Source organism: Dendrobates tinctorius, unplaced genomic scaffold, assembly GCF_039654945.1.
Source record: "Dendrobates tinctorius isolate UK_male_01 unplaced genomic scaffold, ASM3965494v1 ptg000020l, whole genome shotgun sequence".
Lineage (NCBI taxonomy): Eukaryota > Metazoa > Chordata > Amphibia > Anura > Dendrobatidae > Dendrobates > Dendrobates tinctorius.
In genome coordinates, this window is record NW_027361688.1 from 14,881,300 (window position 1) to 14,903,274 (window position 21,975).

The 21,975-nt window shown below is 43.4% G+C and overlaps 1 protein-coding gene across 2 annotated transcripts in view; it reads right to left on the reverse strand.

Moving 5' to 3' along the window:
• Positions 1 to 11,230: 11,230 nt before the first annotated feature.
• BPGM (bisphosphoglycerate mutase) overlaps positions 11,231 to 21,975 on the reverse strand; it is a 31,407-nt gene continuing 20,662 nt past the window's right edge. For both annotated transcript variants that reach the window (XM_073567765.1, XM_073567764.1), the window contains exon 3: positions 11,231 to 13,130. In XM_073567765.1, coding sequence (XP_073423866.1) covers positions 12,952 to 13,130 — 179 coding nt within the window. In that variant the 3' untranslated portion in view covers positions 11,231 to 12,951. The remainder of the gene's footprint in view (positions 13,131 to 21,975) is intronic.

The following is a 21,975-nucleotide window of genomic DNA, read 5'->3' on the forward strand; positions in this document are numbered from 1 at the left end:
AGGAATTCACGATGACGTCGCGCGAATGACCGCGAGACTTCGCAATCCCGCGAGATCGGACGCCATCGCGGGCATTTTCGCAAAGGACTACTGGGAACGGGAGCGTGAAGAGAAGCGGGAATGCTGCGCGGGACGCCGGAGGGTGAGAATAACAATATTTTTTATTTTTAAATTCTTTTTTTTACAGGGATATGGTACCCAGAGCCCGGAGGACAGTCTCCTCTCCTCCGGACCGTGGGTACCATCCGCAGTTGTTCTGCTTACTTTCCGCATGTTGCGCACAGCCACATGCGGGAAATAAGCGGAACAATGCATTCCTATGGGTGCGGGATCGCCGCGATTCCGCAAATTAATGAGCATGCTGCGTTTTTTACCGCGAAGCGATTCCGCCGCGGTAAAAACCGCAGCATTAGCACAGCATTGCGGAATCCCATAGGAATGCATGGGATGCTTATTTTTCGCGTTTTCGCGGCAAAATCGCGCGGTTACAACAGCCGCGGAAACGCGAAAAAAAGCCACGTGTGAACCCAGCCTTAGCCAAAATAACTGCGACCAACTGCTTCCGGTAACCATCAATGAGTTTCTTACAATGCTCTGCTGGAATTTTAGACCATTCTTCTTTGGCAAACTGCTCCAGGTCCCTGATATCTGAAGGGTGCCTTCTCCAAACTGCCATTTTTAGATCTCTCCACAGGTGTTCTATGGGATTCAGGTCTGGACTCATTGCTGGCCACCTTAGAAGTCTCCAGTGCTTTCTCTAAAACCATTTTCTAGTGCTTTTTGAAGTGTGTTTTGGGTCATTGTCCTGCTGGAAGACCCATGACCTCTGAGGGAGACCCAGCTTTCTCACACTGGGCCCTACATTATGCTGCAAAATTTGTTGGTAGTCTTCAGACTTCATAATGCCATGCACACGGTCAAGCAGTCCAGTGCCAGAGGCAGCAAAGCAACCCCAAAACATCAGGGAACCTCCGCCATGTTTGACTGTAGGGACTGTGTTCTTTTCTTTGAATTCCTCTTTTTTTCTCCTGTAAACTCTATGTTGATGCCTTTGCCCAAAAAGCTCTACTTTTGTTTCATCTGACCAGAGAACATTCTTCCAAAACGTTTTAGCAAGTTTTGGCAAACTCCAGCCTGGCTTTTTTATGTCTCGGGGTAAGAAGTGGGGTCTTCCTGGGTCTCCTACCATACAGTCCCTTTTCATTCAGATGCCGACGGATAGTTCGGGTTGACACTGTTGTACCCTCGGACTGCAGGGCAGCTTGAACTTGTTTGGATGTTAGTCGAGGTTCTTTATCCAACATCCGCACAATCTTGCGTTGAAATCTCTTGTAAATTTTTCTTTTCCGTCCACATCTAGGGAGGTTAGCCACAGTGCCATGGGCTTTACACTTCTTGATGACACTGCACACGGTAGACACAGGAGCATTCAGGTCTTTGGAGATGGACTTGTAGCCTTGAGATTGCTCATGCTTCCTCACAATTTGGTTTCTCAAGTCCTCAGACAGTTCTTTGGTCTTCTTTCTTTTCTCCATGCTCAATGTGGTACACACAAGGACACAGGACAGAGGTTGAGTCAACTTTAATCCATGTCAACTGGCTGCAAGTGTGATTTAGTTATTGCCAACACCTGTTAGGTGCCACAGGTAAGTTACAGGTGCTAATAATTACACAAATTAGAGAAGCATCACATGATTTTTCGAACAGTGCCAATACTTTTGTCCACCCTCTTTGTTATGGTTGGTGTGGAATTATATCCAATTTGGCTTTAGGACAATTCTTTTTGTGTTTTTTCATTTAAGACAAATTAAATGAAGATAATAATAACAAAGAATTTGTGTTTGCAATCATTTTCAGGAAGAAACTGAGTATTATCTGACAGAATTGCAGGGGTGTCAATACTTTTGGCCACAACTGTACACGCAATCATACCCGACCCGACTCGCTAGCCACACTCCCGTCTACACTCCTAATTTTTTTATCAGCTGTCAGTTTCAGCACTTAGTACGTGTTTATATCAAGGTATCAAATAGAACTTATATAGAGAAATTGACTAGAATACTACATTATTAAGCTATTTGATAGGTGAAACTCACGTTTCCAACCTCATGCACGTCTGCAAAAATGTCCAAAATAGCGTCACCTCCTATGTACTTAGGAAGAAAAGAAACACTGGCCAAGGAAACCCTCACTGGCGGTCTCGGCAAGTCTCAACACCCTTGGTGTACACGTATAAACCCGCGGTTGATTTATGGCGGGTGCTGAGAGCTACAAACTGAGAAGAACAAATGTTCTTCTACTTTACCTCAAAACACTCTCCTTCCAGCTCATGAAATGTCAGTGGTATCTTTTTTTTCTCTTAACAAAAAAAAATATTATAAAAGGCCATAAAAAAAAAAAAAAAAAAAAAAAAAAAAAAAAGAGTACAGGGTAATGATAACCACTTGTAAGCCCCCTTAATTTACTCATATGGACAGGATAATTTCTGAAACTGTCACCCAACTTTTGCTCTTATTTCCCGCTTCTCCTCTGAACAATCCATTGATTTTTTTTTAAATCTGCCATATGGTTTAAGAGATATGGACCTTTCTATTTAGTGCTAGTTTTTTTTTTCATGGGGCGTGGCCTGCAGGATCCTCTGGGGCGGGTTTTTAGGCTGCTCTGCATAATTACCCTGTAAGCCACTCCCACTTAGGTAAAGACCATAAATATTGACACTAAATCAAAAGGACAATATCTCAGGAACCGTATGTTGGATTTAACCCCTTAGTGATCGAGACAATTGTGCCCTTAATGATCGGGCCAATTTTTACAGTTCTGACCGCTGTCAGTTCATGAAATTATAGCTCTGGAACGCTTCAACATATCCCACTGATTCTGAAAGTGTTTTTTTTTTGTGACATATTGTACCTTATGTCAGTGGTAAAATTTGTTTGATATGACTTGCGTTTATTTATGAAAAAACGGAAATTTGGCAAAAATTTTGCAAATTTTGCAAAACCATTTAATTTTTGTACCCTTAAATCAGAGAGCGGTGTCACATAAAATAGTTAAAAGATAACATTTCCCACATGTCAACTTTACATCAGCACAATTTTGGAAGCATAATTTTTTTTGTTATGACGTCATAACGATTAAAAGTGGACCAGAGATTTCTCATTTTTCCAACAAAATTTACAAAACCATTTTTTTAGGGACCAACTCACATTTGAAGTGAGTTTGGGGGGGGGGGGGGTCAATAGAACAGAAAATACCCAAAAGTGACACCATTCTAAAAACTGCATCTCTCATGATGCTCAAAACCACATTCAAAAAGCTTATTAACCCTTCAGGTGCTTCACGCGAACAAAAGCAATGTGGAAGGGAAAAAAAAATGAACATTTTACTTTTTCCACAAAAAAATTATTTTAGAACCAAACTTTTTTTTATTTTCACAATGGTATCAGGACAAAATGGACAGCAAAATTTGTTGTGCAATTTCTCCTGAGTACTTCGATACCCCGTATGTGGGGGAAAGCCACTGTCTGGGCGCATAGCAGGGCTCAGTAGGGAGGAAGCACCGACTGACTTTTTGAACGCAAAATTGGCTGAAATCAATGGTGGGTGCCATGTCGCGTTTGGAGACCCCTTGATGTACCTAAACAGTGGAAACCCCCCCATCATATCAGAGGAGAGAGAAATGAATGGAAAATTTGACTTTTTTTTGGTGAATAACAAGACTGGAGAGAGTAAAAACCAACCCAAAACATGTTCTCCCGGGTCTCAGCTACCCCCGGTAGCCGAGACCCCTGAGATTTTCTGATGCTGGTGGGCGCTATAAACTTATTTCTCAGCACCGTTAAAAAGTGGCGCTGAGGTATAAGACCCCTTAACTGCCGCCGTTAAAGGCCTATCGGGGTTCGTTAAGGAGTTAAAAAATAAATAAAAAAACTCAGTATTGCAGGTGGAATAAAGATTAAAAAAAAACCAAATCATCCACTTTTGACCTGGTAATAGCTCCTCATTAAAGGGGAGTCAGTAGCGTTTGTATATAAGGAGACGTGTCGACACTGGAGTTTTTAGTAGGTACAAAGAAAAATAAAGTTTTTCAACCTTTAGAAAGATGAAGGTCCTAAAATGGGCATGTACAGTACCCCACACTTATTAAACAGCCTAATATTTTTGGGCAAAATAACATAGGAAAAAAAATAAATAAAACTGTATTATATACTACCAACTGTAGTAGAAGAACACTGGTGGCCTCTAGTGATAACTCTGTTCATTGCATGAAGTCTGAGAACCTGCCATCGTTTGATGTATGACAATTAATCCATATAAATGCCACTGATAGTGAGGGACAGCAGCCTTTAAAAAAAAAAAAAATAATGGTGAAAACAGCAGCAAATTAGAGCTCGCTCCGGTTACTGCTGTTACAAGCAGAAGCCAGCTGTACAACTTGGTTGGCATCTGCCAGTTAGCTCCTGAACCTGCTCTATACATAATGATCCAATGCAGGACATACTGTCCTGTATTAAGATCCATGAAATCTCCAGGAGAACAAGCCGACAATCCAAACCATCTTTTGAAGTACGACCATGGGAAAAGAATTACGTATAGCTCAGAAGTAAGGAAAACAAATTAAAATCCCCCTTAAAGCAGCATCTCCCTGCAGTGCTCAGGTAGTTGAAACAGGATATCTATTGTGGGAAACAGAGTCTAATATTTGTAGGTTCAAGACGCAGAAGCTGCTATGATGAAAGAATTTCCTCAGCAGTGGTGTCTCCATTGTCCAGATAGGAATATTGAGTTCTGTATCCGTCTGATATTTATGAGATATAGATTTTCAGCCTTATAGCAAAGGATCGGGCATGACCCAATACCTCACATCAGTGCAGAATCTTTCCAATTGAATAACAGTCTGATAGATGCAGCTATACCTGTCATAGTTTGGGTCTATGGAATAGTAAAATCATGATAAAAAAAAAATGTGACGGCAATGTCTAACACCGGGGAGCTTCAGTGGTGAATATATCTTGTGAGTTAAGGATTTTATGATATCCATTCCTTAAGGGCTGAGAACATCCCACAAAGCTCACATGAGGTCATCAAAGGAGGTGAGTGGGCGCAACATAGGAGCTAATAAAAAGCCAATGTCAATTATGATCTTGTGTTCAATACTGGAAGATAGCTGTGTAGCCTTCACCCACGTTTCACTGGACATTTCTTCCTTTCGCTAAGCTTTAAGCCATCTCTGTAGACCAGTGTTTATTAAGTTTCTTTTATTAATCATTTTCATTTTATGCAATTGTATGTATCGTATTGTTCCCATTTTTTTATCATCTTATATACAGTCATGGCCAAAAGTTTTGAGAATGACACAAATATTATATTTTCACATGATCTGCTGCCCTCTGGTTTTTATGTGTTTGTCAGATGTTTTTATCACATACAGAAATATAATTGCAATCATATTATGAGTAACAAAAGGTTATATTGACAGTTAGAATGAGTTAATGCAGCAAGTCAATATTTGCAGTGTTGACCCTTCTAAACAGGACCTGAGCAATTCTCCCTGGCATGCTCTCAATCAACTTCTGGATCAAATCCTGACTGATAGCAGTCCATTCTTGCAAAATCAATGCTTTTATTTTGTCTGAATTTGAAGGTTTTTGTTTGTCCACCCGTCTCTTGATGATTGACCACAAGTTCTCAATGGGATTAAGAACTGGGGAGTTTCCAGGCCATGGTCCCAAAATCTCTATGTTTTGTTCCCTGAGCCATTTAGTTATCACTTTTGCTTTATGGCAAGGTGCTCCATCATGTTGAAAAATGCATTGTTGATCGCCAAACTGCTCTTGGACGGTTGGGAGAAGTTGCTCTCGGAGGACATTCTGGTACCATTCTTTATTCATGGCTGTGTTTTTAGGCAAGACTGAGAAAGAGCCCATTCCCTTGGCTGAGAAGCAACCCCACACATGAATGGTTTCAGGATGCTTGACAGTTGGCATGAGACAAGACTGGTGGTAGCGCTCACTGGTCTTCTCCGAATAAGCCGTTTTCCAGATGTCCCAAACAATCGAAAAGGGGATTCATCAGAGAATATGACTTTACCCCAGTCCTCAGCAGTCCACTCCCTGTACCTCTTGCAGAATATCAGTCTGTCCATGATGTTTTTCCTGGAGAGAAGTGGCTTCTTTGCTGCCCTCCTTGAGATCCCGCAGCTGAAACACTTTTAAGAGATGGTCCTGGCGCTTGCTGGTCTTTCTTGGGCGCACTGGAGCCTTTTTGGCAACAAGGGAACCTCTCTCCTTGAAGTTCTTGATGATGCGATAGATTGTTGACTCAGGTGCAATCTTTCTAGCTGCGATACTCTTCCCTGTTAGGCCCTTTTTGTGCAGTGCAATGATGACTGCACGTGTTTCTTTAGAGATAACCATGGTTAACAGAAGAGAAACAATGATGCCAAGCACCAGCCTCCTTTTAAAGTGTCCAGTGGCGTCATTCTTACTTAATCATGACAGATTGATCTCCAGCCCTGTCCTCATCAACACCCACACCTGTGTTAATGGAGCAATCACTGAAACGATGTTAGCTGGTCCTTTTAAGGCAGGGCTGCAATGATGTTGAAATGTGTTTTGGGGGATAAAGTTCATTTTCTAGGCAAATATTGACTTCGTAAGTAATTGCTGTTAAGCTGATCACTCTTTATAACGTTCTGGAGTATATGCAAATTGCCATTAGAAAAAATGAAGCAGTAGACTTTGTAAAAATTAATATTTGTGTCATTCTCAAAACTTTTGGCCATGACTGTACATATATTTTTTTTTTTTATAAACACTGCCCATCTTTCTAATTATAAAATAGTTCTGTACCTCTTGCTCTGAGAACCGCAACCCTGAAAGCCATATGCTACCTATAATGCGTGTCCAATCAGCCTGTAAAATGATTGGTGGTGGCGGCTAATAATCTTTCTTGGGTCATTGTGGAGATGGCAGTGACTGTACTGAGGAATACATATACAGTATATTCCATGCATTGGAATCAGTTATATTTATATATACACACATATACATACAGGGGCTTCTCAGAAAATTAATTATCAAAAAGTGAATATTTCAGTTCTTCAATACAAAAAGTGAATCTCATATTTTATAGAGTCATTACAGAGTGATCTATTCCAAGTGTTTATTTCTGTTAATGTTGATGATTATGGCACCTGTCCCACGCTGCCAAAAGTACCAATACCTGGTTTGCAAACAACAGTATCACTGTGCTTGATTGGTAGCAAACTCGCCTGCCCTTAACCCCATAGAAAGTCTATGGAGTATTGTCCAGATGAAGATGAGAGACACCAGACCCAACAATGCAGATGAGCTGAAGGCTGCCGTCAAAGCAACCTGGGCTTCCATAACCCCTCAGCAGTGCCACAGGCTGATCGCCTCCATGCTACGCCGCATTGATGCAGTAATTGATGCCAAAGGAGCCCCGACCAAGTACTGAGTGCATTTACTGAACATACATTTCAGTAGGACAACATGTCGGATATTAAAATAATTTTTCAAGCTGGTGTTATAAAGTATTTTAATTTACTGAGATAATGACTTTTGGGTTTTCATCAGTTGTAAGCCATAATCAACATTAAAAGAAATAAACATGCGAAATAGATCACTCTAATGACTCTATATATGAGTTTCACTTTTTGCGTTGAACCGAAATTCACTTTTTGATGATATTCTAATTTTGTGAGAAGCACCTGTATATATAACTGCCGTCCTGCTTTCTCCTTCTGCAGCCCCACTCTCCACTTGCCCTCCCGCTCTCTCCCTCCGAAGCCCCACTCTCCATCCACCGTCCCGCTCTTTCCCTCCGCAGCCCAGCTCTCCATCCACCGTCACACACACCACTCCTTCTGCAGCCCCACTCTCCACTTGCCCTCCTGCTCTCTCCCTCCGAAGCCCAGCTCTCCACCCACCGTCCCGCTCTTTCCCTCCGCAGCCCAGCTCTCCATCCACCGTCACACACTCTCCTTCCGCAGCCCCAGTCTCCAATCACCGTCCGACATTCTCCCTCCTCAGCCCTGCTCTCCACTCACCGTCCCACTCTCTCCCTCCGCAGCCCGTCTCCACTAGCTGTCCTACTGTCTCCCTCAGCAGCCCAGCTCTCCACCCATGTCCCGCTCTCTTCCTTAACAGCCACGTTCTCCACCCGCCATCACGCTCTCTCCCTCTGCAGGCCCGCTCTCCATGCGCCATCCCCTTTACTGCCCCGCTCTCTCCTTCCACATCCCAGCTCTCCACGTGCCATCCCGCTCTATCCCTCCACAGACCAACTCTTCATCCGTGTCCCCCTCTCTCCCTCGCAGTTCCACTCTCCGCCTGTGTCCCACACTTTTCCTCTGCAACCCCGTTCTCCAGCTGCCAGTGGGCGGGGCTTGATACACACATACACACACACTTCCTTCTCACCCCCAATGGGGTGGTCTTTGTTGTCCTTTCTCATTCTTGGGTCCTCTACCAGAGGCCTGGGAGTTTGAGGGTTCTGTGCAGGATCTTCGTTGTTCCCAGTATTGCGCTTTTCTGGACAGAGAGCTCAGATGTTGCTCCTGGGATCTGATGTAGCCATTTTTCCAACTTAGGAGCACTTGGAGCAGTGACCCCTATCACCACTGGAATCACTGTTACCTTCACCTTCCACATCTTCTCCAGCTCTCCTTTGAGTCCCTGGTATTTCTCCAGCTTCTCATACTCCTTTCTGATGGTGCAGTCACTTGGCACTGCCACATCTATTATCATTGCTGTCTTCTGATCCTTTGTCTACTATCACAATGTCAGGTTGGTTATCCAACACCTACGTATCCATCTGGATCTTGAAGTTTCTGTGGAAGGTTCTTAAATTCTTGTTGACATTGTAGAGGGCCAAGCATTCACAGATCCATGTGTGTGCCATTGAGTCATAGGCTTTCCTGTAGTCAATCCAGGCTGTGCGGAGATTGGTCTGTCTGGATCTTGAGTGACTGCTCGGTCTACTAGGAACTGGTGCTTAGAGCCTCTGGTGTCAGTCCCGATGCCTTTCTGAGATGGATTCATGTACTGGTTCATATGGTTCTGTAGCTTGGTGGCTATGATGCCTGACAGGAGTTTCCATGTTGTTGTAAGGCAGGCTATTGGGTGGTAATTGGATGGAACTGTTCCTTTGTGAGGATTCTTCATGATCAGCACTGTTATACCTTGTGTTAACCAAGCTAAGTGGTGGCCGCCTTCTCGCAGTTGGTTCATCTGCTTTGCCATGCATTCATGTACCGCTATTAATTTCAGTAGCCAGTAGGTGTGGATCTTGTCTGGGCCAGGTGCTGTCCAGCTCTTCATGTTCTTGACCAGATGTTGGATGTCTGCTTCTGTAATAGTGACTGGTTCTTGCTCCTAGGCGGTTGCTGTTTCATTCTCAGATCTTGCAGCCACATTGCACTGGTGTTGTGTTTTTTCCTTCTCCCACATGTTCCCTCCAGTATTGTTCAGTCACTGCTATTGGTGAGGTTGCTGCCTTTGTGCTGTTGTTACTCTGTAATTGGGAGTACACCTTGGATGGTTCTTTGGAGAACAGGACATTGATCTTCTTGGCCTCAGCTTCTCTAGTGTATCTCCCTAGTCTTGCAGCGAGTGCTGCAAACCTTTGTTTAGCAGTCTCTAGGGCAGGAGTCCTTAACCTGTAGCTCGGGAGCCACATGTGCCTCGTGGTCCCATGAATTGCGGCTCGCGACTGTCTGCCAGCTTGGTGCATTAGGTCCAGGTCTAGCAAACAGGTATGAGGAGCACATCTCAAAATGGTGAATTTTGTGAGTAGCCCAGCGCAGAAGAGCAGATCTGGATGCACATTTACTGGTCTTAGGTATGGTACGCTGGTGGATGGTTCTACCTGTTAGAGGAGGTGCTCAAAGCTGGATGTGACAGTGTGTTGGGAGAATACTGAATGGGGGTATTGTGGGAACCCCTGGATCTCAGTGTACTTATTTGGAGTGATTTCTGTGGAAAAGCTTTGGTTATGATTATACCGGTAATGGGGGCTTTGGTTGACACTATTTTGAAGGGGGTGGGAGCTGGATGTGGCTCACGACCCTCTCTCTGAGCCAAATGTGGCTCTCAAGGTCAGAAAGGTTGGAGACCACTGCTCTAGGGCTTCAGTTGGGGTAAGACGTTTGTACTCGCCCAGCTTGGTCTTATGCTTGATCTTTACACCCTTCTGTATTTGTTAGTTGGCTGACTTCCCTTCGTGTCACCTTGATCTTTGTCTCTAGTCTTCTTTTCCAAGGGGGGGGGGGGGGGAACCTACTTCTGTTGTTCTTGCTGGTTGTATAGCCAAGCATTTCCATGATTGCTGAGGCAGTAGATCAGCACAGATCAGTTCATTACTTTGCGTTATGGTGGTAGTAGGTATTGATGCAAGTGATGGATTGCAAACCTGGGTAAAGTGCGGCCCGCGGGCCACATCCAGCCCTCTGGCTGTCTCAGTCTGGCTAGTGGACTGAGACAGCCGTGGGGCTGGAAACCAGTTCCATGGGCAGCACGGTGCCTGTCCGCTAGCTGTCTCCATCTGCACTGACTCCTTTGGTGGAGGAGGAGGGGCCTCCGGCCACTTCCTCCACCAATCATCAGCATGTTGAACAGCCAACGTGATGATGTCATCTCATTGCGTCAGCAGTGTATTGCGGAGAGTTGGCGCACCTGAGGCAGGGAGAGAAGCAGAGCGTCGGGGAACAGGACCGAGATGGGTATGTGGGGTTCTTTTTATCATGTGCATAGGATGTTTGGGTGGGCATGGGGGTGACACGGTGCTGCACAATTTAAGAAACCGTCCTGACAATAGGGGACAGCAGAGGGCTGTTTGTGACAAAAAGGTAATGGCTGGGAGGATCTGTGCGACCCTCCCTGGCTTTGTGGTCTTTGATATATTCCATCACCATATCGAGAAGGGGGCTCCCTTTATAAGCCAACCAGAAAAATGTTCTTGCTGCTAGAATCTCTAAAAATCCGCTGTAATCTTTAGAAAGGTATAAATACTCAGTTTAGCTGTAGCGCCTCCACAGGGGAAACCAAGCGTTACACACTGTCCAATTAAATCAAAAGGCTGTCTGTATAATGGAGATCAGACTGGTCCTTCAGAGCGAGAGTCACCCTCTGGTCAGGAGACAGCCCCAACCCCTGCAAATACCGTAAGGTATACCGTAAGTAAAAAACAAGTGTCAATAAACTTCATAAACAGTAGTTTTGCACTTTTATTACACAAATCAGGACAGCAGGAAAAATAAACCTATGTATGCAAATTCCATTTATTCTAAACCCCAAAAAAGCAAAAACAAATAAAAAAACAGCCTACAATGTAAAATGCTGCAAAAATATATATAAATAGTAAAAACAAATAATGCTATGCATTCAGGATTATTCAACTAATCTGTCAACATACCCTTAAAAATACATCAATAAATACAATCCCAAACCTTAAAATTCTGCAATACTTTCTAATAGAATGCTACATTAGGAGTTAACCTACCCCCCCCCCCCCCCCAAATTTGGAAAGCCACCTTCTGCACATGAATTAAAGCAAGAAAGCAAAATAGAGGTCTATGTTGTTATTAAAGGGATTAACAGTAGGATTTTCCCACCTAGGCCGTCTATATGGATATGTAGGTCATTGGAAGCGGAATAAAATGATACCTTGATATTTGCAATCCAATGTTTTATTCCGGAGAAATTTCAATTTTTTCTTAATATGTAAATGAGCAGTTAGGATCTATAGGTGGGACATAGATCTTCCTGAGCTTATTTTAATTGAAAAGGGGGCATTACCAGTGTGAGACATGTTGATAAGGAGAATAGACTGTCAGTCATTACATGTCTCACACTGGTAAAACCCAGTCATTTAAATTAAACCCTGAAGGCAGATTCTTAGGGAGATCTATGCTCCACCCATAGATCTAAAAAGCTCATTTACATATTAAGAAAAACATGGATTTCTCTGGAATAAGATATCGGATTGCTGTTATCAAGGTATCATTTTATTCAGCTCCCTGTGACCTGCATGCCCATATAGACGGTTTAGGAGGGTTAACCCTACTGACAGATTCACTTTAAGAACTTGTCTGGTAAAAGCATTAAGTAAATAAACCCCACCACTAATTAGAAAAAAATAAAATAAAAATAAAATGCGCCACAACGTACTAATTAGAGGAAGCGCTGGGCATGCGCTGGCAGTTAAGTGGAGGATCACAGGGCTCTGACCTGGCAGCCATAGACCAAGGCCCTGTCAATCGTTTGGTGCAAATCTACCCAAAATAAGACAAAATAAAAAAAAAAAAAAAATTAACACTATACAAAAATATATTTTGTTCGCTTTCGGCAGATCCAAATCTACCACATTAATTTTTTTCCTGTAATTTAAATATGGGTAAATAAATAGTTTCTTATTTTTGGTATCCTATATGCTGAAAAATGTACCCCCCAAAAAGTTAAAATATCACCCCCCCCCCAAAAAAAAACAAAACAAAAAGAAGGCATACAATTTTTATGAAACAAATCTCAAATTCTTGACAAAGACAAAAAATAAATTCTATATATTTAAGGTGCAAAAAAATTGGGCTTGCTATTTAAGTGCTTACTAATAAAATAATGATGCGATATCTCACTGCACATTACAATCTGCCATTATATAGGTTAAAAAAGTTTTTTTAAAAATGTATTCGACATTTGTGCCAACAGAAGGAAAATGTATTTACAAAAGCCTGTTACAAATAAGGAGCAAATTCCTGGTTAATGGGGTCCCAACAATGCATCCACAGGGAGTTTGTGAGATTACAGCTCTGCTACATTCACTTCAAATGGAGAGGAGCTGCAATACCCCATACAACCTCTGGGACAGGTGGGGGCGCCATTTGGAGACTCATCTAATTCTGGTGGAGGAGTAGAGATAACAGGAAGCATCTTAATTATTAACAGGTTTAACTTTGCCTTGATCTTCCACTTTCTTTATAGCAGCCTGGATAGCTTGTTGGTCACCCAAAAATTCATGAGGCTTGACAGCTCGCAGGTTCTCATCCAGTTCGAGCAGCACAGGAACCCCAGTGGGAAGTGAAATGCTTATTATGTCGTCGTCAGAGATCCCTGGAAAGAAAAAGATAAAAGGTAAGGAACATATGTGCCAAAGAATTAAATCAAACTTATTTCTGTAATTCCTCATTTCTCCTGCGGAGGCACTGTTGGGAAACTGAACACTTGCTGTTGAGTTCTTTTAACAGATTATGGCAGCATCCTTAGGGTTCCGGAAACAGGATGTTAATATAACAAGGACTAAGGATTGATTGCGCAAAGTGGTTAACCCCTTTTAAGGGGGTAGTTTAGATTAATGACCCATCGTTTGGATACGGCACCAATATCCGATCTCTGGTGGTGGGTGGGTGGTCGGTCAGTCAGTCACCCGGCACTTTCACTGATCGTCTGTTCTCAGGGTTGGACGGATGTTTGCAGTTGCAGAGCTCCGTCAACTGCGTAGTGGCCACTGTCAGGTACTGCAGAACCGCCCACATTCGAATAAAGGCAGAGCTACAGCACCCAGCAGCGGCAACTACAAAGCTGGAAGAGCTGTGGTGCTCAGCTATGCAACCGATATATATATTTTTGCAGAATAATTGACCTATCAGTTTGTACAGGCAAGGGAAATAAAAACCTTTAATTGTAGTTTCATAGAATAGTGGGAAGAACCCACGTTTACAGGATGTAATAAACGTAGTCTCTTTTTCATATGAAAAAAAATGTTGAGAGGGCGCCACACCTTTGGCATGGAAGGGCGGCGGGCCGATGGGAGGGAGAGCGCGAGGCCGCCGGGCCGATCAGTGCGGGGCCGCCGGGCCGATGGGGGGACAGAGAGATAGAAACGCAGAGAGCTAGGATCATGAAGTGACTAATTTGACTTGGTAAAGGTCACTTGGAGCAGACAGATTCAGTTACACCATGAACTTTTCTTGCTTAGCTCTGACACAACGCTAAAGGTCACTCCTTCGGCCTAGGTCGAATACAGCCAAGAAAGCTCACAAGTCTTCCCAGCAGTGGTGTGCGCACAGATCGGCACTTATAAATCTTATTTCCCCAGTTGGAAGAATGGCTTTTTAATGTAAAAAGAGAAGAATGGAGGAGATGGTTCCTCTGCTGGTAGAAAGATCTGCCTGTCAGGAGTCTAGGAAAGGTGTGAGTGATTACTGTGGGAACGATAATGGCGGCCAGAATGGAAGTCACTTATTTTCTCCACTGTATATGTAAAGCTAAGTATTTGATACGCTGCCGATTTTGCACGTTTTCCCACCTACAGAGAATGGAGAGGTCTGTAATTTTTATCGTAGGTACACTTCACCTGTGAGACACAGAATCTAAAAATAAAAATCCAGAAAATCACATTGTAGGATTTTTACATAATCAATTTGCATTTTATTGCATGAAACAAGTATTTGATCACCGACCAACCAGCAAGAATTCTGCCTCTCACAGACCTGTTAGTTTCTTTAGGAAGCCCTCCTACTCTACACACATTACCTGTATAAAAGACACCTGTCCACACACTCAATCATACTCCAACCTCTCCACCATGGCCAAGACCAAAGAGCTGTCTACGGACACTGGGGACCAAGTTGTAGAGCTACATTTGTGTTTTGTGCTGGTGCATTAAACTTTCCCTTCAATGGGTCCAGAGGGGCCAAGGCCAACCCCTTAAGAAGCAGTCCATAGTATTAAATCCTCCTCCACTGCACTGTACAGTGGGTACTATGCAGACACCAGACACAGAAGTGCAATCCGTCACAGGACAGACCACATTTTCTCCAGAATCCAGTGGTGGCTGCTTTACACCACTTCATCCAATTCTCCACATTGTGCTTGGCGACGTACGTCCATGAAGCTTCTGGCTTGGGGGCAAATGAGCCAGACACTACACACCTGGATGAGTGGGGGAACTGGACACTACACACACCAGGGGAGTGAGGGGGCCAGATGTTTTGCCCCAGGGGCAATGGGACTGAAGATAAAAGCGATGCAACCAAAAACTTTTGGATACGGAAAAAAAAAAAAAAAAAAAAAAAAAAAGTCTTGAAAGCAGCAAGATCAGGGAGATGTGACATAGGACCCAACTTTCCACTCCTGGAAAAGAAAAAAAAAAAAAAAATGCCTGAATGAAAACGAGGACGGAGAGAGGAAATGTTATGATCTACAGTAAGGATGCAAAATCTAGGTGCACGGGACACCGACCGGCTCAGGAGTTCCGGCATCTGTCAGGTCAATGTCACCGGCTCTTCCTCACAGGATTCTCTTTGTAGTGTCAGCAGCGGTTATGTGATCTGAATGACGGGGGTAAAAAGGATTCTGGGACGCACTGGGCAACAATTCGTCTTCCTAGAAAAACAGGATAAAGGGGCGCCCGGCAGGCCTTCCTGCAGGAGGGGACTTCACAGCTGCAGACATCCATTAGTAAGAGATCTTAGGGAGATCGTGACTTGTACGGGAGTGCAGATGATAGATTGGACCGGCTTAATTATTGCATTTGTTCCTCCTTTTTAAAAGATAACTGATATGTAACCTTATTAGTCTGTTTTTTGTTTTTTTATTGTTCACCACGCGATTTAATACAACTTTTTTGATAAGATGCTAAATTTGACACAAACTAACTCCGTTCTCCACCAACGCTCTCTGGCATTCTCTCTCAAAGCTGAGGACAAAGAATCAGGAATGAGGCTTTAAACATTGTGGAAGCCGACGAGAGACATTAGAATCGCCATCTATGCATCACAGGTGTTCAGGTATGGCAGATACATAGACGATGTCCTCTTCATTTAGAGGGGAGATGTAGCTGCCATACCAGAATTTGTTCAATTTTTTTTTTTTTTTTTTTTTTTTTTTTTTTTAATAGGAATCATTGTAACTTACTTTTTACCCATTTCTCTAATTAATCATCTATTTCATTTTTATATTCACAAATGTGATCATTTTTACATCAACCTTTTCTAAACCTTTATGAGGGAACAGCCGCGGCAATGCGAACACTTTTTAATTGAGCACACCGAAAATAGTACAGGCAGGGCTGTGGAGTTGGAATCGGTGCTCATTTTGGTGGAGTCAGAGTCGGTATAAAATGGACCGACTCCTAAAATATATCATAAATTGGGTACAGTAGTTCAATACAGAATATGCTGAATATTTTTTCATAGGAATTTGGGAAAGTTATGAAATGTCCTATAAATGACTGTTCTATTCCTGATCTAAGGCTACATTCACACACAGCGTTTTTGCTGCGTTTTTTGAGGATACGTTTTTCAGTTGCAAAAGCAGATCAGCTTTTTAAAAAACCGCATCACCTGAAAGGTTTCTGAGCTCATAGATAATGTTTTCAATAACAAAAGCAGATTAGAAATCTGCTCTATCTATATATCCATTTATCCATATCTGTACCAAAAAGAATGAAAGCCGGATAGCACACAGACTAACACTCTTTTTTTTTTAGCACCAGTCAGGTACACCTCATAGCTGCCCAAAAGGACGCCCAGGACAGGCATTGCTCGTCTTCAGTAACACATCAACTGATAGTTGGAATAAATAGACTGCATTCACCACATCTTCTTAAGGTGCAGGCTTTATTTTCAAGTGCAGGGGTGTGCAGTATGAGGTTCTGCAGCAGCTGAGGTGTGCAGTATGGGGTTCGGCGGAACAGTAAGGCTAAGTGCACACGTGCCGGAACTCTCGCGGAAATTACCACGAGAATTCCGGAATTCCATTCCGCGGGAAAATCGCATTTTAAATTCCCGCGATTTTCCCACGGAAAAACTAGCATTTTGCAAGCGTATTTAGCTTGCAAAATGCTAGCGTTTTCCAAGCGATCTGTAGCATTGCTTGGAGAACTGATTGACAGGTTGGTCACACTCGTCAAACAGTGTTTGACGAGTGTGACCAACTTTTTACTACTGAGGCCGCCTATGTAGCATCAGTAGTGAAAGATAGAATGTAAAAAAAAAAATAAAAAATAGTGTTATTCTCACCTTCCGAGGTCCCGCGCATCCGTTCCCAGTAATCCTTTGCGAAAATGCCCGCGATGACGTCCGTTCTCGCGGGATCGCGATGTCTCACGGTAATTCGCGATGATCACGAGACTTTGCGATCCCGCGAGAACGGACGCCATCGCGGGCATTTTCGCAAAGGCTTACTGGGACCGGGAGCGTGGAGAGGCGGGAATGCTGCGCGGGACGTCGGAAAGTAAGAATAACAATATTTTTTATTTTAAATTCAATTTTTTACAGGGATATGGTACCCAATGCCCGGAGGACAGTCTCCTCTCCTCCGGACCGTGGGTACCATCCGCAAATGTTCTGCTTACTTTCCGCATGGTGTGCACAGCCACATGCGGGAAGTAAGCGGAACAATGCATTTCCTATGGGTGCGGGATCGCCGCGATTCCGCAAATTAATGAGCATGCTGCGGTTTTTACCGCGAAGCGATTCCGCCGCGGTAAAAACCGCAGCATTAGCACAGCATTGCGGAATCCCATAGGAATGCATGGGATGCTTATTTTTCGCGGCAAAATCACGCGGTTAAAACCGTCGCGGAAACGCGAAAAAACGCCACGTGTGAACTCATCCTAAGAGGCTCTGCTCCCCCCCCCGGGTTTGATCCTGGCTGCGCCCATAGTGTGAGTGTAGCCTGAGGATCTAGGGTTTGTCTTAGCTGAGATAAGTCGTAGTGCATATAATATTATATATATATATATATATATATATATATATATATATACACACACACATACACATACATACATACACACACACTCACTGGCCACTTTATTAGGTACACCATGCTAGTAAGGGGTTGGACCCCCTTTTGCCTTCAGAACTGCCTCAATTCTTCGTGGCAGAGATTCAACAAGGTGCTGGAAGCATTCCTCAGAGATTTTGGACCATATTGACATGATGGCATCACACAGTTGGCGCAGATTTGTCGGCTGCACATCCCTGATGCGAATCTCCCGTTCCACCACATCCCAAAGATGCTCTATTGGATTGAGATCTGGTGACTGAGGAGGCCATTTGAGTACAGTAAACTCATTGTCATGTTCAAGAAACCAATCTGAGATGATTCGAGCTTTATGACATGGCGCATTATCCTGCTGAAAGTAGCCATCAGATGTTGGGTACATTGTGGTCATAAAGGGATGGACATGGTCAGCAACAATACTCAGGTAGGCTGTGGCGTTGCAACGATGCTCAATTGGTACCAAGGGGCCCAAAGAGTGCCCAGAAAAAATTCCCCACACCATGACACCACCACCACCAGCCTGAACCGTTGATACAAGGCAGGATGGATCCATGCTTTCATGTTGTTTACGCCAAATTCTGACCCTACCATCCGAATGTCGCAGCAGAAATCGAGACTCATCAGACCAGGCAACGTTTTTCCAATCTTCTACTGTCCAATTTCGATGAGCTTGTGCAAATTGTAGCCTCAGTTTCCTGTTCTTAGCTGAGAGGAGTGGTACCCAGTGTGGTCTTCTGCTGCTGTAGCCCATCTGCCTCAAAGTTCGACGCACTGTGCGTTCAGAGATGCTCTTCTGCCTACCTTGGTTGTAACGGGTGGCAATTTGAGTCACTGTTGCCTTTCTATCAGCTCGAACCAGTCTGCCCATTCTCCTCTGACCTCTGGCATCAACAAGGCATTTCCGGCCACAGAACTGCCGCTCACTGGATTTTTTTTCTTTTTCGGACCATTCTCTGTAAACCCTAGAGATGGTTGTGCGTGAAAATCCCAGTAGATCAGCAGTTTCTGAAATACTCAGACCAGCCCTTCTGGCACCAACAATCATGCCACGTTCAAAGGCACTCAAATCACCTTTCTTCCCCATACTGATGCTCGGTTTGAACTGCAGGAGATTGTCTTGACCATGTCTACATGCCTAAATGCACTGAGTTGCCGCCATGTGATTGGCTGATTAGAAATTAAGTCTTAACACACAGTTGGACCGGTGTACCTAATAAAGTGGCCAGTGAGTGTATATATATATATATATATATATATATATATTTATTAGTAAGGATTCGACTCGCTCAGGTGCAGCGGGAGACAAATATGCGACAGGTTCTTCCCAAAGTTCATGAGGTTTATTTGCACCATAAACACACAAGGCAGCACATTACCAAAATAGCCTCTAGCTTAGGCAAAAGAACACAAATGTCCGTGGTTGGAGACTCAGACCGCGAGTCTCAGCACATGCTGGGAGGTGTAGTCCTCCCTATATACAACTTTCTGTAGTGTCCCACCTGAACACATGGAAGTCTGTCCACACTCTGACAGACTCCCTCACACTCACTCACATGTGCCAAACACCTCAATTACATAGCCCTGTAACCACACCCACAGGTGTTCACATGGCTATGACATCACTAAAGGTTCTATTGCACATAGACACACACAGGCTTCCCTGACACAGTGTAACAGAAAGATCAGCAGTACCTCTGCTGATCAATACACCCTGGAGCCTGCATCCCAAGGCCACCCACCTTGAGACCCATAATGGTCATTTAGGACCCTGCTCCTGTTACCACACTGAATGTGCCTGTACACCCGTCCTGGGACAACCACACAGCGCCCCCTAGCTGACATAGTGGTCACTACACCACATAAGTCAGTATATATATATATATATATATACACACACACACACACACACATACACACACACAGTACAGACCAAAGTTTGGACACACCGTCTCATTCAAAGAGTTTTCTTTACTTTCATGACTATGAAAATTGTAGAAAAGAGCAGCCGACAGCACAGCGGAAAAGTGGATGCAGGTTCAAAGGTTCATGGACCCAAATGAACAATTGTCCATATAAGAAAAAGGAACAGCATCCAGTCCAGGTGAAAAAATCGTATCAAAGATTTATTCTGCCAGTATAAAATACAACGTTTCGGCCATATTGTACTTGAAAAAGGCCACAATATGGCCGAAACATTGTATTTTATACTGGCAGAATAAATCTTTGATACGATTTTTTCACCTGGACTGGATGCTGTTCCTTTTTCTTATATGAGAATTGTAGATTCACTCTGAAGGCATCAAAACTATGAATTAACACATGTGGAATTAAACAATTTACAAAAAAGTGTGAAACAACTGAAAATATGTCTTATATTCTAGGTTCTTCAAAGTAGCCACCTTTTGCTTTGATTACTGCTTTGCACACTCTTGGCATTCTCTTGATGAGCTTCAAGAGGTAGTCACCGGAAATGGTTTTCACTTCACAGGTGTGCCCTGTCAGGTTTAATAAGTGGGATTTCTTGCCTTATAAATGGGGTTGGGACCATTAGCTGTCTTGTGCAGAAGTCTGGTGGATACACAGCTGATAGTCCTACTGAATAGACTGTTAGAATTTGTATTATGGCAAGAAAAAAGCAGCTAAGTAAAGAAAAACGAGTGGCCATCATTACTTTAAGAAATGAAGGTCAGTCAGTCCGAAAAATTGGGAAAACTTTTGAAAAAGTGTCCCCAAGTGCAGTGGCAAAAACCATCAAGCGCTACAAAGAAACTGGCTCACATGAGGACCGGCCCTGGAAAGGAAGAACAAGAGTCACCTCTGCTGCGGAGGATAAGTTCATCCGAGTCACCAGCCTCAGAAATCGCAGGTTACTAGCAGCTCAGATTAGAGACCAGGTCAATGCCACACAGAGTTTTAGCAGCAGACACATCTCTACAACAACTGTTAAGAGGAGACTTTGTGCAGCAGGCCTTCATGGTAAAATAGCTGCTAGGAAACCACTGCTAAGGACAGGCAACAAGCAGAAGAGACTTTTTTGGGCTAAAGAACACAAGGAATGGACATTAGACCAGTGGAAATCTCTGCTTTGGTCTGATGAGTCCAAATTTGAGATCTTCGGTTCCAACCACTGTGTCTTTGTGTGATGCAGAAAAGGTGAACGGATGGACTCTACGTGCCTGGTTCCCACCGTGAAGCATGGAGGAGGTGTGATGGTGTGGGGGTGCTTTGCTGGTGACACTGTTGGGGATTTATTCAAAATTGAAGGCATACTGAACCAGCATGGCTACCACAGCATCTTGCAGCGGCATGCTATTCCATCCGGTTTGTGTTTAGTTGGACCATCATTTATTTTTCAACAGGACAAGGACCCCAAACAGACCTCCAGGCTGTGTAAGGGCTATTTGACCAAGAAGGAGAGTGATGGGGTGCTACGCCAGATGACCAGGCCTCCACAGTCACCAGACCTGAACCCAATTGAGATGGTTTGGGGTGAGCTGGACCGCAGAGTGAAGACAAAGGGCCAACAAGTGCTAAGCATCTCTGGGAACTCCTTCAAGACTGTTGGAAGACCATTTCCGGTGACTACCACTTGAAGCTCATCAAGAGAATGCCAAGAGTGTGCAAAGCAGTAATCAAAGCAGAAGGTGGCTACTTTGAAGAACCTAGAATATAAGACATATTTTCAGTTGTTTCACACTTTTTTGTTAATTATATAATTCCACATGTGTTAATTCATAGTTTTGATGCCTTCAGAATGAATCTACAATTGTCATAGTCATGAAAATAAAGAAAACTCTTTAATGTGAAGGTGTGTCCAAACTTTGGTCTGTACAGTATACATGTACATGTATACAGTGTATTACATATTTACAATTTATTACAGTTTTGTGTGTTCTAGAGTTGTATTCCAATAAATATATATTATGTTCTAAATGTTTTGATTATTGGATCATAGAAATGATTAAATGTCTGATGTTCACATTGTACTACAATAAATTTTTCACTTAAATATAAGCAATATATGTCGGAGTCGGAGTCGGTGTAAGGGAAATTGAGGAGTCGGAGTCGCAGGTTTGGCTTACCGACTCCACAGCCCTGAGTACAGGAGTGCGCTCGGATAACACCTCATCACTACAGGTAGCACAATTTTACATGCCAGCAGCAA